We start from the raw sequence: 15,468 nt of genomic DNA, 5'->3' as shown, positions 1-15,468 counted from the left end.
CCCCAAAGTGAAGTACTCATTGTAAGGTCACAGGTGCATATGTATAGTGACTGATAGACTCCATTAATGTTCATTCCTGTCTCTTTTTAAAAATTAACAAAAAGGGAACATTTTTGAGATTTGATGTGATTTAATCTACAGAAGAACCACTTGTCTTTCCTTGGGGGAAATTTGACAGAATTTAGTAAAGCATGTGAAGTAATCAAGACCCCTGTGTTTACTAGGTGCAAAGGCAATGAATGGCCCAGGACATTATCCCAGAGAATGTAAAAACCGGGGCTGCTCATCTGAAGCTTCAAGTCTCTGCAGCCCCCTAGTGGCCATTGGCTGTAGCGGACCATCCGTGGTTACTGACAAATTACTGGAGTCAATTTGACTTTGGGCAAGAATTATACAGAGACTAAGAAATGGAGCGAGAGGTGAAAGGGCCAGGGCCTACATTTTAGTCTCTAAAACATTTTAAATGGAAATTTATTCTTTCATCAGTGTGCATGCCAACAGAATCTGATGAAAATTTAAACCTATATGCTCACATACCAGGAAAGTATGAACCTCCACAACCTGTCCTTCCTCTTCTTTTCCTCCCTCCATGCCTTCCTCCACCTAGGTAGGCGCATAATTTCTTCTCCTTAGGTCAAATCTATCTTTGCCCTTAAACATGCAGAATCAGCATACCCAGCTTGAGTTCCAGGGAGAGGCCCGTGGGGCAGTGGGCAAGTCACTGCAGCCTTTTGCCGCTCAGTGAGGGAGATTCGACTCGACTCTGTGCTCTGGCTCAACGAGGAAACTCCTCTGCTACTTGCCAGGCTGTGAGCTCCTCCAGGGAGGGTCTTGCCTTATTTTTAACTCCACAGTTAGCATGAGGCCTAACAATCAACCTTTGAGAAGAAGGAACAGAGAGATTTGTGTGAACCAAAGATGGTAGTTTTGTCTCTGGTCCTAGTGAACCACTTGTTATCAACGCAGCCGTTACCCGAGTTCTGTGCTCGCAGCTGGGAGAGAGATGAAGGGAAGGAGATCAGAGGTGCAGGCCTCACCTCACAGGTGAATACAAAAGGCCCGCCGTTCTGAACTCTCAAGGCTGTGAGCATTATTGCCTTGCAGCTAAGTCACCCCAAATTTTCTTGGCCTGTTGCTTAAAGGGGCAGGGGTGGTGGTGTCGCAGAGCAGTGCCTAAGGGCACATGAGTAAGGGCTTGGGGGACATGTATGACTATGTGATCCAAGGAAAACCAATTAAGATTTCTATAACTCAATTACTCATTTCTAAAACTGGAATTTACAATATTTACCCTGCAGAGACTGAAGGAGGTGACACATGTAAGCACTGTTCTGAGAAAGTGTGGTGGGGACTGGAGGGTCTGGAAAGTATTTATTGCAACTGAAGAACTCTGCGAGATCACAGCCTTTCCCCACTCACAACCCTGCCAACTTTCCCCGTGTAGGTGCCCGACCGCAAGGTCCCCAGGAATACGTTCACGTAATAGAAGGGTTGAGAGAAGAATCTCTCAGGGTCCTGATCAGAGCTGCCCTCGGGTTTGGCAATGACGCCCTGCCCCCTTCCCCTCCTTCCTAACCCTCAATTCCAGTTTTATTCCAGAACCTGATTTTCCGAAGTCGGACCCGTTTAATCTCATAAATGCATAATTAGGAAGAGTGCCTGATTGCAAAGGCCCCTTCCATCCCCTCATTTATCTAAAACAAGCTCCGGTTCGCACAGCAGAGAAATAGGGCAGGGAATCTGGAGGAGGGGGGAGGGGGGGAGCGGAGCGGGGTCCGCGCTTTTCTCAATGAACGCCCAGGCCTCCGCAGATTTGCATAGGAGCCCACGGCGCCGCGCCATTGGTTGGCGGCCGCGAGCTGGGCGGGGCGGGCCTGCGTGGGTCCGGCGGCGGCGGGAGCCGGCTCCCGAGTCCCGCCCCCGCCCCGCCGCGGCCCCGCCCCTCCCGGCGCGCGCTCTCGGCTCCGCCCGCGAAGCTGCAAGTGGCGGGCGCCCGGGCAGATGCGATCCAGCGGCTCCGGGGGCGGCAGCGGCGGTAGCAGCCGGCACCTCCCGCCGCTGTCCGGAGGGTGGCGGAGCAACGCGGCGCCTTCCGGCCGCCCTCCGGCCAGCCTACCCGAAGCCGCGGAGGCTGCCGATGGGCGAGCACGGGGCAGCAGGATTTCGGGCTCCCCTGCCCTGAATGCTTTCACTCGGCTGCTGCCGCTGGGGCCGCCCCGGTCGTGCCTGAGAACTCCAAGAAGAGGCGCGGGAGGACAGCGAGGGCGCCGCTGCAAACTTGCGCCGCGGCGGCCTGAGCCTCGGCTTCACAGAGCGGGGGCTCGGTTCCAGCCCAGAAGTTTAAGACGGTGCAATCCGAAGACGTCCCGCCGCGGAGGGAGAAAGCAGTCCCCGCCCTCGACACCCCCTTTGCCCTCCCGAGGAGGGGCAGGAAGCTCGGAGGCGCCCAAAGAGTGCGTGCAGCAGCCGTCCAGGACAGCAGACAGCAGCTCTGAGCCACTGTTCCCAGCTGGAAAGTTGCGGAGGTTTGGAGGCCAATCGAGAACGCACAGACCACAGCTCAGACCGCGGGAGGCAGGCGAGGACGGTACCCAGTTGCCACCTCCCTTCAGCCACAGTAGTCGCTCTCCGTCTAGAGCGCTGGGAGCCACAGACGGGGGCGCGGCGCGCGACGCGGCGCACAGGAGGCGCGGGGTCCCGGCTGCTGAGCCCTGTGCGCTTCAAGGTCTCTCGACACGTCCCTGAGCTTCCAGCCCGGCTTTATTGGGACTCCTGCTGGCCTCCTCGCAGCTGGAGGAAAGCGGGAGAACCGAGTGCACGTATAATTCCATAGAGATCAGGTGGAAGGAGCCTTCAGCGACCGTCTGGAGCCCCTTCCCATTTGGGGGAGGCTGGCTGGATTCCGGAGGGTCGGGAGACTGGTACAAATAACCTTTCTGGCAGGATGGGAGCCCTCGGACTCTTATGCCTGCTGCTGCCCCTGCTTTCAGCAGCACCCCCGGGCCCCGAGACCGCGACCGGCCAGCGCGCCGGCTCACCGGCCACGGGGTCAGCGCTGCAGCCCCGGGAACCGCTCAGCTACTCCCGCCTGCAGAGGAAGAGCCTGGCGGTGGACTTCGTGGTGCCGTCGCTCTTCCGCGCCTATGCCCGGGAGCTGCTGCTGCCGCCGCCGCCCCCCTCGCAGCCACGGGCCAGCCGGCCGGAGGCGCGGGGCTCGCTGGCTCTAGACTGCGCGCCGTTGCTCAGGCTCGTGGGGGCCCCCCCCGCAGTCAGGACGGCGGGAGCCAGCTCGCCGGCCCCGGCGCGGACGCTGTCCAGGGTGCTGAAGGGCGGCTCGGTGCGCAAGCTGCGGCGGGCCAAGCAGCTGGTGCTGGAGCTGGGGGAGGAGGCGATCCTCGAGGGCTGCGCCGGGCCCCCCGAGGAGGCCGCTGCCGGGCTGCTCCGGTTCAACCTCAGCGAGCTGTTCGGCTGGTGGATTCGCCACGGCGAAGGGCGGCTGAGGATCCGCCTGATGCCCGAGAAGAAGGCGTCGGAAGTGGGCAGAGAGGGAAAGCTGTCGGCGGCGATCCGCGCCTCCCAGCCCCGCCTTCTCTTTCAGATCTTCGGGACCGGTGAGCAGCTCTCCCCTCGGCTTGTCGGGATTTGTCTTTTTAGACGCATCAGTTTGCAACCACTGCCAACTAACTCCTGTTTCCAAAACCTCAGCCTCTTGTTCTTAGCCCCCTTTCCTTCTTCCACAAACCTCTTCTCCCAGCTAGACCATATATATATATATATATATATATATATATATATATATATATATATATATATATATATATATATATATATTTTTTTTTTTTTTTCCATGAAAGCAATCGTTCCCTAAGGGTCTTTGTTCCTCTTCAGCAACCAAATTGGGATAAAAGTTTTCTGCTCTTGGCAGAATGCCTCCTTCTGACTTACACAGAGTCCCAGCCAAAACTGGATGCTCTTCTTTGGGGGCTCCTGGGACAGTTGAAATGCCCCTATTACTTGTATGTTTCAAGTTTAATTCCAGATCTCAAAACTATCGCCCATCTTCCCTCCCTCTGGTTCCCTTCCTTGGCCACCACAGGTTTGAGTAATGTGGCCCATTTTCTCAGGGAATGGAGAATCCCTCGTTGTATTATTGAATTCCACCCAGCTGGCTCCTTCAGATGCCGAGTTACCTAGGGACTGCCTCTTCATTAATTCCGTCTACTCCCCCCAACCCCAGTCTGCTATCTACTCTTAGATTCCTGTTCTTCCCCTCAGATGTCATTGGGAGGGTCTTAGAGGAGCTGAGGGACAGGGGACAGGAGAGAGATGTGAAGAGAGAGAGAAAAGTTGTCAAGGTTGTCTTCCTTTGGGGAGTCACTGTGAAGTCAGAGAGAGACAACGGTTGACTTCTCTCCCCCCCCCCCCCCGCCCCCTTCCTTCCCCCAATCCTTAGCTTGAATGTTTGCAGCAGCAGCTCTGGATGACTGTCTCTGGCAGGCCTGGTTCACTGCAGATCTCTCTGCTGGGGACTCCTGAAATGAGGTTTCTGTTTCATTTACTCTCTCATTTTCTGCACATATTCACTGAGTTGTGTGTCGGGGCGGGGGGAGGGGGAGCACTTACTTCTACCTCTTCCCATCCTATCCTTTGACTGGAAAATCAGGTGGTTTTGAATGGATATTTCTCTTGTAAGACCACTGGGGAAAGACTCGTAAATAAAATATACAATGGAAATGAATGAGAAGGCCCAGAAAAGAAACCATGCCTTTTAAAAGCCTACACTAATTCCTTTGAGTAAACCCAGCATCTTTTATGTCATTCTCATCGTCAGAAATAAATGAAATTCTTATGCTTCACTGGTTACTAATGTCTAGTATTAATTGGATAGAAAGCGTTGGAAAAAGCCCACTGTAGAGCTACAAGTACCTCCCATGCTTGTCCCAATACACACACATGCTCCCACCTACACCCAGTGCTCTCATCAGCAGGGATATTCTGAAGCTGAGGTTCCTCAGTCATTGCACAGGAAACATACTGGTATGTGGTCCCCAAGCAAAATAGAGTTTGGATGCATATTTCAGCATTGGCGTTAGTGGCATTGGTGTCTAACGTGACCCCTTTCTACTCAATGCTGGGATATATATTCATCCACAGCATGAGGCAGGGTCTGACGAGTTTGATAGTGCCTTCTGAGGACTGAGTTAGAGACCAATGCTGTTGTCTCCCGATACTCTTATGAAGAACAGCTGTGCTTTAATGCCGTCGTGGCTCCTGTGGTTTACACACGCAACACTCTCTCTTAGTGGCTAATGTTTTTGTAATGGATATAAAAATGACTTCTCTGGGAATGTGGAGTTTTTCCCACTTTCATGTCTATGAGCATCTCTAGAGCTTTCCCACCACCTCTTGTTAAGTGACCATAGGCCCTAGCAGTCTAGATCTGCTGTGGTTAGATGTTGGTGACAGGCAAAAGGGGTCCTTTCTGCAGTCCTGAACTTGCCTACTACAAACAGGCAGGTTGGATGAAGTTGTTAGTGGTGTCTCTGAAGAGTCACATGCATAATGCATTTGAAGAATATACTCTAGTCGAGCCCTAGATAAGAGATGAAGCTGCTGAGTGGGGGAGTTTCATGTAGAGAGGAATGAGCTTTGAGAGCTGCTCTGATGCTCACAGTAGGGAAGCACTGAGCATCCCAAGTCCTCCCTCAGCAGCACAGTCCATTTGGCAGGTGGACCCAGCCCTTATGCATCATTTGACACATCTAGCAATCCTGGCTTGAGAAAGAGCCAGGATTCTGCCATTAAAAAGCTAGAAATTTTGGCCAAGCATTTTTCAGCAGGATTGGGATCAAATGATAATTGATGGGATCAAATAAGACACTAAGTGTAACTGGATGAGCTCCCCGTGACCTCCAAAGAGACAGACGGCTTATTGGAAAGCACTTTGGGACTTGTGGTGATCACACTTGGAACAGGCTGGACTCTCCTGCTCTGAGACATCTGCTGTCTTCAGTTAAGCATCTGACCAACCTCTTGTCCTAGTGGCAGGACTAGCCTCTTGTTTTACTAACCACTGCCTCTCCAGCCTAATTCAGATATAGTCTCCACTGCAAGACCTCCCCATGGAGCACAACTGTAGCAGATCTAGACTGCTAGGGCCTAAGGTCATTTAACAAGTGGTGATGGGAAAGCTCTAGAGATGCTCATAGACATGAAAGTGGAAAAAATACACATTTCTAGAGAAGTCATTTTTATATCCATTACAAAAACATTAGGCACTAAGAGAGAATGTTGCATGTATAAACCACAGAAGCCACGAGACATTAAAGCACAGGGTGTAGACACACCCTGCTATATCATATTTCATGTTTGGGGCAACATACATCACTGTGGTTTCATTCATTTTCTTGGTTGAAAATTTAAGCTTAGTCTCACACTTGCTTTGATTTTCCTATTTCTCATGTTTGAGGAAATGGTTATATTCTTTTTATATAGGCTGTGATTTATAGAAAAGACATTTAACTCTTCTGTGACATAGGATCTTCAAGTAGGCAAAGGGGAAAATAGGCACAACCCAGTTGATTTCTCCCTGATTCTGCCCAAGTGACTGCTGGTTTGGTCTTGAGGGGCACATCCATGCTGATGGGGTTATCTGTTGGGGGGAGGGGGAAAAGGAGATGGGTGTTTTGCTACTCCTCGTGGTGAGCATTTGACTCAAATTAGCCCATTTGACTGACTGAAGATAGCTTCCTAAACCTGAGTAGGACCATGGCTAGGGATGGGGTGAAAATGGAAAAGCAGATGTATGTAATCTAATTTAAAGTAGCTGTATGTAATCTAATGCACCTGACTCTTGACCTCACATATCTGTCCGTCCCTTCCCATTTCATTTCTGGAGAGGGCAAAGAGAGTGAAGGAAGATAGGAAATTGGAGCTCCCAGAAGGGATATCAGTTATTGGAGGTGGATTGGAAAGAGTTGGAACTGGCCCAGAGAAGAGCAGAGAGCTGATTTAGAGTTGAAGGGACTGATTTATGATGACAGATGAAAATAATTAAATATATATGGCTGGGCTAAGTGGTGATGAAGAGAAAGCTGTGGTAATAATCTCCAGATCTCTGAAGAGGGACAGTGGCAATGAAGAGGAGCAGTTATTCAGTGTGGCCCGTAGAAGTAACAGGATGATACTTGCAGAAGGAAACTTCAGGTTGGGTATCAGGGAAACCTTATTTTCTGCAATTGATACTCCCCTCCTATGGAATGGAATTCCAAGGGAGCAGAGTAAGGTGAGAAGCGGGTCAGACAAGCCACAGAGTTCATAATTAATCAGTTCTATATTTTCAAATGTTGAGAAGCCACAATGGGCAGGAGAGCTGGGGTTGGGGTCAGTGACAGGAATTGAGATCTTTTGGGATACAACTTTTTTTTTGGTTTTATTAATTTCTTTTTAATTTTCCAACTACAGTTGACATACAATATTGTATTAATTTCAGGTGTACAGCATAGTGATTAGATGTCTATGTAACTTACGAAGTGATTGTCATGATGGGATATGGTTCTTGAGAGCCTTTGAGTATTGGTGTTTCTAGGGGAAAAGAAAATAATTGTATATGTATCTTTGAAGTTGATGGGAAGTGTTTACAAGAAGACTGTTAATGAAAAAAATATTTTGCAATTACTGGGTTTACTCTTCTCTGTCCCCAGATTAAACACAGAGTATTTCTCTGGGGTGTCATCTGTATATCCAGTGGGGGGGAGGCACACTCACCAGAGCATTAAGATGCATCTATAGGTGTGTACATCATCAAGTCATTGGGCAGAGCAGAAGGTACCTGGGTCTTAAGCAGATGAGATGAGTTCCAGATTTGGTGGACTCCTGTTGGCTACCTGAAAACCCTTTGCAATTCTGAGAGTAAATATGGCTATTTGAAAGGTGAAGTTCATCTAAATCCAATTGATCCTTTCACAAATTTACAAAGAAAAAGAAGGAAAGCTCTTGAGGGGTTTGTGTTGGGAGAGGAGTGTCATCATTAGTGAGAATGAATGTCTTTATAAGGAAACATGTCTCCTGAAGGTCGGGAGCTACTAGCCCACTGGGAGAAGTGAGCGGGAACTGGGATAGCAGAAGTTGCAGTCCCTTGCCACTCTTTGGGTTACTGCTTGATAAGCTCACTTCGTGGGAATTTTCCCAGCCTGACGCCTAGGGGACATTTTGCCTTTATAGCCATTAGTACTGTGCTGTTATAGTTGTATGGACTTTACACTTTATAAAACACTGTCACATTTATTATTTTTACCAATCCTACAGTAGGTAGGCAAGTATTTGTTTTATTCTATAAATGGAGTAACCAAATCTAGATGTTTGAAAACACTTTTTCAAGGCTATACAGGTAGAAAGTAGTAGATCTGGAAACTTTCATTTGTGTGTTGAGAGGTTATGAGATGCTAGATACTGTGCTAGGTGCTGAGTAGGACCACAGATGTCCTTTTCTTCAAATGAGGGCACTTTCCACTAAGGGAATCATCTCAAGGTGCAGATTGTAAACAACCAAGACATGTAAAGAGATGAAAAACTTTAATTTATCCTGTTATAAGACCATGCAACAAGTATTTGGTGTGCAATAGCCATGACTTAGAAAAGTTTCTTAAAATTTTTTGTGGCCCAGTTTCACTATTAGAAAAATGGGAATAGTAATAGTTCTTATCTCAAGGTGTTGTCATGGAGATTAAATTAGATGGTACACGTAAGTCCTTAATCCAATAAAATACACATAATAAAGTACTCCATCAACACGAACCATATGGTTTTCCCTAGCAGGAGCAACACCCTAGTGTTGCATATACATTTTAGTCTATTTGAATGGGGACATCTGGAGTTGCCCAGGCCTTATTTGTGGCCAGATGTGGCAACCCTGGCAGCAGCAGTAATACTGTGGGTTCCCTGTGCAACTAACTTCTAATTCCTAAGTGATAAGAGGTGGGATCTGGTGGAAATGGGGAGAGTGACCAGCGTGGTAGTTTCTATCTTCACACTGTGGGAGGCCTGTCTTCCCCACAACTGAGGATGAAAAGGATTGAGGTGTGGTATTTAATTAATTTCTATCCACTTGTATCCTCTTGGAAGGTCTTTTGACCTGGATTCAGAAGATTCAAGCACCATATTCACAGTCCATTTCTTTTTCTTCTATAGAAAGACTCCAAGCCTTAACTTTTAAAAGCATGAAATCTAATACTGAGAAAGAACCAGATAGAGGCATTACAGGAGAGTAGTTTTCAGGTGGTGGATCTTCCCTAACTGAGAGCGGTCTGTGCAGTTCAAGCCCCTCCATGCCCAGAGAGGTGCTGGGCCACTGGCCTCCGGTAACTCCTTTGTTGTAATTAGCTGGAGCTGTGCCCTTTCCTTACATTTCTAGCCACATCATTCACTGTCACGTGGAAGGCAGGAGAGAGATGGAAAGTACCAATTGGTTAGTGCACATGAGCCCATTAAGAGCAGTTAAATCTTTGAGATTGCGTGGAAACACACGGCCCAGGGATTTGGGTGGGAGGCTGCCCCAGGAAAGTGCCTCAACCTAAAAGAAGCTGTTAAGTATCCACACAGCATTTTATAGGTGGTGTGTGTGTGTTTTATGAGCCACAGATGAGCGATTACCTCCAAAAGAAGCACATGGACATCATCTTTGCTTGGGAGGGGATGAAGAATAGGGGGTATTGGTGAGAATGATGGTAGATGTTCAAGAGTCACATGGAGGGAGCTGTGAACTAAGCTATCAAGGAGCCCTAAGGGTGCCTTCTTCCACAGAGCCATTGCTGTCCCCCGGTCTAGGATTGGCCAGTGTTTCTTAGTCTAGTGATGACCTGGCTCTCTCACGCAGGTCAAGGTGTGAGGGAGAAGTTAAAAGGGGATTTTGGCCTAGCAGTGAGGTAGTGAGGGGGTTGGAGGTATCCCAGTGCCTTTTTTGGTGAGCCAGATTTCTCAGAACAGCTTTTGTTTTTTCTTTAGTGATTCTTGAGATGGATTTTTCAGCTGGGCTGTTCTGAACTTGGGTCTTTTCCCAGAGAAATTCTATCAGAATCACTTGGTGATATAATGTAGGCATTCCAGCAAGTGGAAGGTCCCAGACTGGACAGAAGGAGAGCTCCCTCAGGTCAGATATACCCAACCACTTGTTTAACCTTACCTTGGCCCTTACCTTTGTGGCTAAGTAGCAGCAGGTACATGCAGAGGTAGGCAGTCAGGATTCTCTGGAGTAAAGGGAGGCAACTAGCCAAAGGAAAATTTAAGCCATTGACTATGATTTTCTCTTCCTCTCATTTATCTTTTACTCAGTTTTCACTGGGATATGGTTCATGAGGGTGGGCATGGGCAGATCCTTTATAGATCCTTTCCACATTCTCAGCCCAGCTGAGAATTAAAGCGAATGTTCTGTGGGGGAGAGGACACTAGATTAGGAGATGGAAGACTTAGATTCTATTACGACATTTGCATTTTATTCGCTTTGAAGTCTTGTGAAACTCCCTTAATCCTGTGGAGCCTCTGGGTCTTTGTTCCCAAAGGAGATAATACAAAACTTGTCTTAACTTCCTCTTGGAGTCTCTATGAGCATTGCATGAGATAACTTATATGAAAGGCTTCAGTGTGGATTATTCCGAAATAAATAATAACACAGTAGAAAAGTGAATATACAAGATCACAAAAAGTGTGGAGATCCTGCTTCACCACTATGGTTCCAACTAACCCTTGGTTTTAGGAGCAGCGGTACAAAGGTCCCAGACTTTGAGGCAAGTCTTGGGTTTGAGTTAACAGCTCAGTGGTCCTCAAAAGGGGTTACGTGCCTTCTCCCCAAGGTTTCTCCAAATGTGTTTTTTTCCACTGGAGTCAATTTTCCCAATTTCAGACTTTTCTGGAAATGAATCTCTGGTAGTGGGACATGAGAACCTGCATTTTAACATCAGAAAATGATTTATTTTTTTTTAATTAAAGGATGACAAATATAATAGTTGCATTGGCTGCATTAACCTGTGTACAGCTTGGTAATTCACATGTGCAGCATCCCTATAATCACTGCTCAGAAAATGATACAGAACATTTGTTACACCCCAGAAAGTTCCCTCCAGCCATTTTCTAGTCCTTGCCTACCCCCTACCGAAAGTAACCATCCTTCTGATTTCCACGTCATCAATTAGCGTTGCCTGTTTTTGGACTTCATGTAGATAGAATCATAGTATATGTACTCTATTGTGTCAGGCTTCTTTTACTCAGTGTGGCTTCTGCAGTATTCATCAGCATTGTCATGTGCACCAGTATGCTTTCTTTTTCTATTGCTGTGTTATAGTTCTTTATGTGAATGTAAGACAATTTATTTACCTCTTGTCCTACTGGGGATTAGATTTACTAATTGCTAATTAGATTTATTTTATAATAATTCTAGGGTTATTCCGATTATCTATTTCTTTTTAAGTGAAATTTGCAGTTTGTATCAAGAAATCGGGCTATTTATCTAAGTTGTTGAGTTAACACAGGGTAAGTTGCTTGTAATATCCTCTTATTACTTTTTTAATGTTTGTAGGGTCCGTAGTGATGTCCCTTCTTTCATACTTGATACGGTTAATTTACATCATCTCTCTCTTCATGGTAATTCTGGCTAGAGGTTTACCAATTTTATTGATATATATATATATATTTTAAACCAGCTTTCTGTGACCAATTTTTCCTGTTTTTTTTTCTTCTTTCTTAATTTCAATTTCATTGATTTCTGCTTTTATGTTATTGTCTTTCCTTCACCTTGGGTTTAATTTGCTCTTCTTGTTTCTAGATTCTTAAGTTGAAAGCTTAGATCATTGATTTGACACCTTTCTTCTTTTTTAAGTGTAAGTATGTAATGCCAAAATTTCCTCTAATAACTGTTTTAGCTGCATTGTAAAAATTTCATTATGTTGTAATGGAATTTCATTAGTATTCAATTAAAATATTTTCTAATTATCCATTTGGCTTTCTCTTTGACCCATGATTACTCATGTGTGTTTTAGGTCAGAATGTTTGAGCATTTTCCCAATTATCTTTCTCTTACTGATTTCTAGTTTAATTCTGATATTGTCTGAGTACATACTTGGTTTGATTTCAGTTACTTAAAAATTTTTAAGGTTTACTTTATGGTCCGTCTTGCTGAATGTTTCATGTACACTTGAATAAAACCATTTTCTGCTGTTGTTGGGTGGAGTGCTCAATCAATGTTAATTAGGTCAGTTTTGTTAATAGTTTTGTTCAGGTCTTTTGTATCCTTACTGATTTTCTGTCTGTTACATGTATTACCAACAGAGGTGCTAAAGTCTCCAAGTTTTTGTCTTGCCTATTTCTCCTCACAATTCTGTCCATTTTTGCTTCGTGTATTTTGAATCATTAGGTGCCCGCACATTTAGGATTGAGCCTTCTCTTGATGGTTTGACTCTCTTATTATTGTGTAATATTTCTTTTAATCCCTGGTAATATTCATACTTTGAAGTTTGATTAATTTTAATACAGCCACTCAGGTTTTTTTTTTATTAGTGCTTGCGTGTTATATCTGTTCTATCCTTTTAATTTATGTCTTCATATTTAAAGTGAATTTATTGTAGAAAACATATAGTTGGATCTTGTGTGATTTTTAAAAGTTCAATTTTATAATATTTGTCTTTAACTTGATCTGTTATAATCAATATGTTGGATTTTGGTCTACCATTTTATTATTTGAGTTTGTTTTTGTGTCAGGGTGTAGTAAATGCCTCCAGGCAGAAAATCATGGCAGTGCTAGGGTCTACCACATTTATTTTCTCTCTCTAATGGATTATAGTCTTGTGCTCCTGATTACACAATGAAAACAGGGTGTGTGTTTTTTCTCATTCATTTCGTTCAATTTTATGTCCATTTATTACATAAGGGCCAATCCAGTGCTTGTTACTTCATCACGGCTGGGAGCCTATATAATGAACTTTGAAATCAAGGTCATATTGGCCTATATCCAGATATACCATATAGATCTGTATGAGAAGTGCTCACTAAACAGCAGTTAGACAAGGGAATGCTCTTTATAGGTATCTGTAAGTTTGGACTTTTGCCTGAGAAAATGCTTATTTATTGGTTTAATTGTTTTTTTACTGAGCATTTACCAAGATGAATGAAGCACAACCTTTTCTTTCCAGGAGGAATTCACAATACTAGTTGGGAGAAAAGGCAGACAAGGCATGCTAATAAATAACCCCAGGGAAAGGCAATGCTTGAATACTGAATAAATGATACAAGTGACTACAGTGGTTCAGTGGAGGCTTGGAGAGGTCACTTCTTGCCAGGGTGGTTAAGGACAGTTTCATTTTATGTATCCAGATCTTTAAAGCCGTTCCCTCAAAGGCTGATGAGTTCTACTTTTACAGTGTGTGATGGGAAGGGCGAAGTTCCTCTGAGACAGGAAATTATAACTCTAGAATTTTAGAAAAAATAAGCTTATTGCCTTTTGGCAGAGAGTCAGGTCAATGGATATCTACTGAGAATGATGGTTTTCTTTGGGGATTGAAATAGACACGAGTTAGGAAGAAACTTCCAGAAGGAGGCAAATTGAGAAAAGGGTCATGGAGGGAGTACAGAATCAGACTTGGAAAACAGAAGGAACCTCCACATTGGAGCAATAGCACAAAATAATGCTCAGAGGAGGAATAATTGGTTAGTAGCGTGGTGTGTGTGCATGCGCGCACGGCGTGTGTGTGTGTGTGTGTGTGTGTGTGTGTGTGTGTGTGTGTATGTAAGAAAGTAGGACTAGCCAGAGCAGGGAGGTTAATGTTGAGTCAGAAACTGAGTCATGCGTAGGGCTGGTTTATTGAGTCAGGAATTTACATTTGATGCTGAAAAAACCAGAAAGTGTTTAGTTCTCGAGTAGGGGAGATGCACGTGGACTGCAGATTCTTTGGGAAATGTAGTTTGGTCATGGGCCTCAGGCCTGCACTGCAGAGAGAGATGGTTGTTGGATGGGAGCTCTGAGAGGCTGTCACACTGGCTCAGGGGTGAGGGACGCAGAGCTGGGTCAAGAGGTGCCAGACGTAAGAGGAACAAAAAGGAAGGAGTCATAGGTCTGAGGTTTCGGCCTGGGGACCCTGCATCCATCTGAAGGTCAGGTTACCTTGCATGCACATGAAGATACGGAATGGAAGCAGGAACAGGTGAGAGGTCCAGGCCGAAGATATGAACGCGGAAGTTATTTATATGAATCTGTGGTTAATTGTTGAAAACAGATGTGCTTTCCTGAGAAGAAGAAAGGGGGAGGGAGGCCACCACTTGGATTTAGGAAAGTTCATACTTAGTGGCATGGAGTCAATGATGTCAATAGAAGGAACTTTCTCACAAGACGGAAGAGGGGTCACTGGATTGTGTGGTGTGGAAGTTAAGGGAGGCAGATGTTCCAGAGATGGAATAGAAAGATCACTGTGCTTGGCCCAGCACCTTCCCTTCCCTTCCCTTCCCTTCCCTTCCCTTCCCTTCCCTTCCCTTCCCTTCCCTTCCCTTCCCTTCCCTTCCCTTCCCTTCCCTTCCCTTCCCTTCCCTTCCCTTCCCTTCCCTTCCCTCCCCTCCCCTCCCCTCCCCTCCCCTCCCCTCCCCTCCCCTCCCCTCCCCTCCCCTCCCCTCCCCTCCCCTCCCCTCCCCTCCCCTCCCCTCCCCTCCCCTCCCCTCCCTTCCATAGTATTAGTCTCAATACTATAATTTGGGAAAATCTGGTTGGTGAAAAATGCTAAGAAGTACAATCGAAGATTTGATATATGTGACCTTTCTTCTCTTCAGAACAATAAATATCAAATAGCTTTAAATGACAGCCAGGATGGCTAGAGATTATTCATGTGCTTAAATATTTAGGGAAGAAACGTAGTTTAGACTTAAGTATAATTTACGTGAAGAGTCTGACCTATGAGAATCATAAGCACTTTTAAGGAACCAGTATAGGCAGAAAACAGAAAATGTGGAAAATCCCAATAGATCCAAGAGGTAAGTGATTCCTGATAGGTAATGAGAACCTCTGATAATATTAAGACAGGATTTTGCAACACAAAATTGTGTTTGAGTTTTTCATACCTGTGTGGTGTGGTATATGGTGGCATCCCAGAGAAAGACCCACAATCCACACGTCCTTTCCTTTGATAAAATACAAACTATTTTATAGTACGTGCATTTTCACTTGTATCTCTTATCCCCGTTTTACTGAAGACATCTTACTGTTAGCAGAAGGAGGGAGAGTTATCTTGCTCCAGCTGTGTAAATCCTGATAGAAGTATAATCCTGCAGCCTGGAGTATAATTCTCTGCTCAGCCTCGCACTCAATTATCATCAGAAGCAGCAGCATTCCTTTCAGAGTGGAGGCTCTGGAAGGTGGGTTTGTTTTTAAAAACTGTGAATGTTGGTTAACCCACTCACTTCTGAAAGGACGCGGCATTGCGCTGTGTTAAGAAAATA

General features: G+C 45.7%; 1 protein-coding gene across 1 annotated transcript in view; it reads left to right on the top strand.

Annotated features, from left to right (window-relative positions):
- Positions 1-2,070: 2,070 nt before the first annotated feature.
- The window catches only part of ALK (ALK receptor tyrosine kinase), a 511,088-nt gene continuing 497,690 nt past the window's right edge, over positions 2,071-15,468 (top strand). Inside the window, exon 1 of the mRNA XM_087823828.1 lies at positions 2,071-3,611. Within this exon, the coding sequence (XP_087679954.1) occupies positions 2,945-3,611 (667 nt within the window). The 5' untranslated portion in view covers positions 2,071-2,944. The remainder of the gene's footprint in view (positions 3,612-15,468) is intronic.

This window comes from Miniopterus natalensis, chromosome 13, assembly GCF_054644295.1.
Source record: "Miniopterus natalensis isolate mMinNat1 chromosome 13, mMinNat1.hap1, whole genome shotgun sequence".
Lineage (NCBI taxonomy): Eukaryota > Metazoa > Chordata > Mammalia > Chiroptera > Miniopteridae > Miniopterus > Miniopterus natalensis.
Note: the sequence above shows the minus strand (reverse complement) of the source record. Positions and strands in the feature narration are given on the sequence as shown.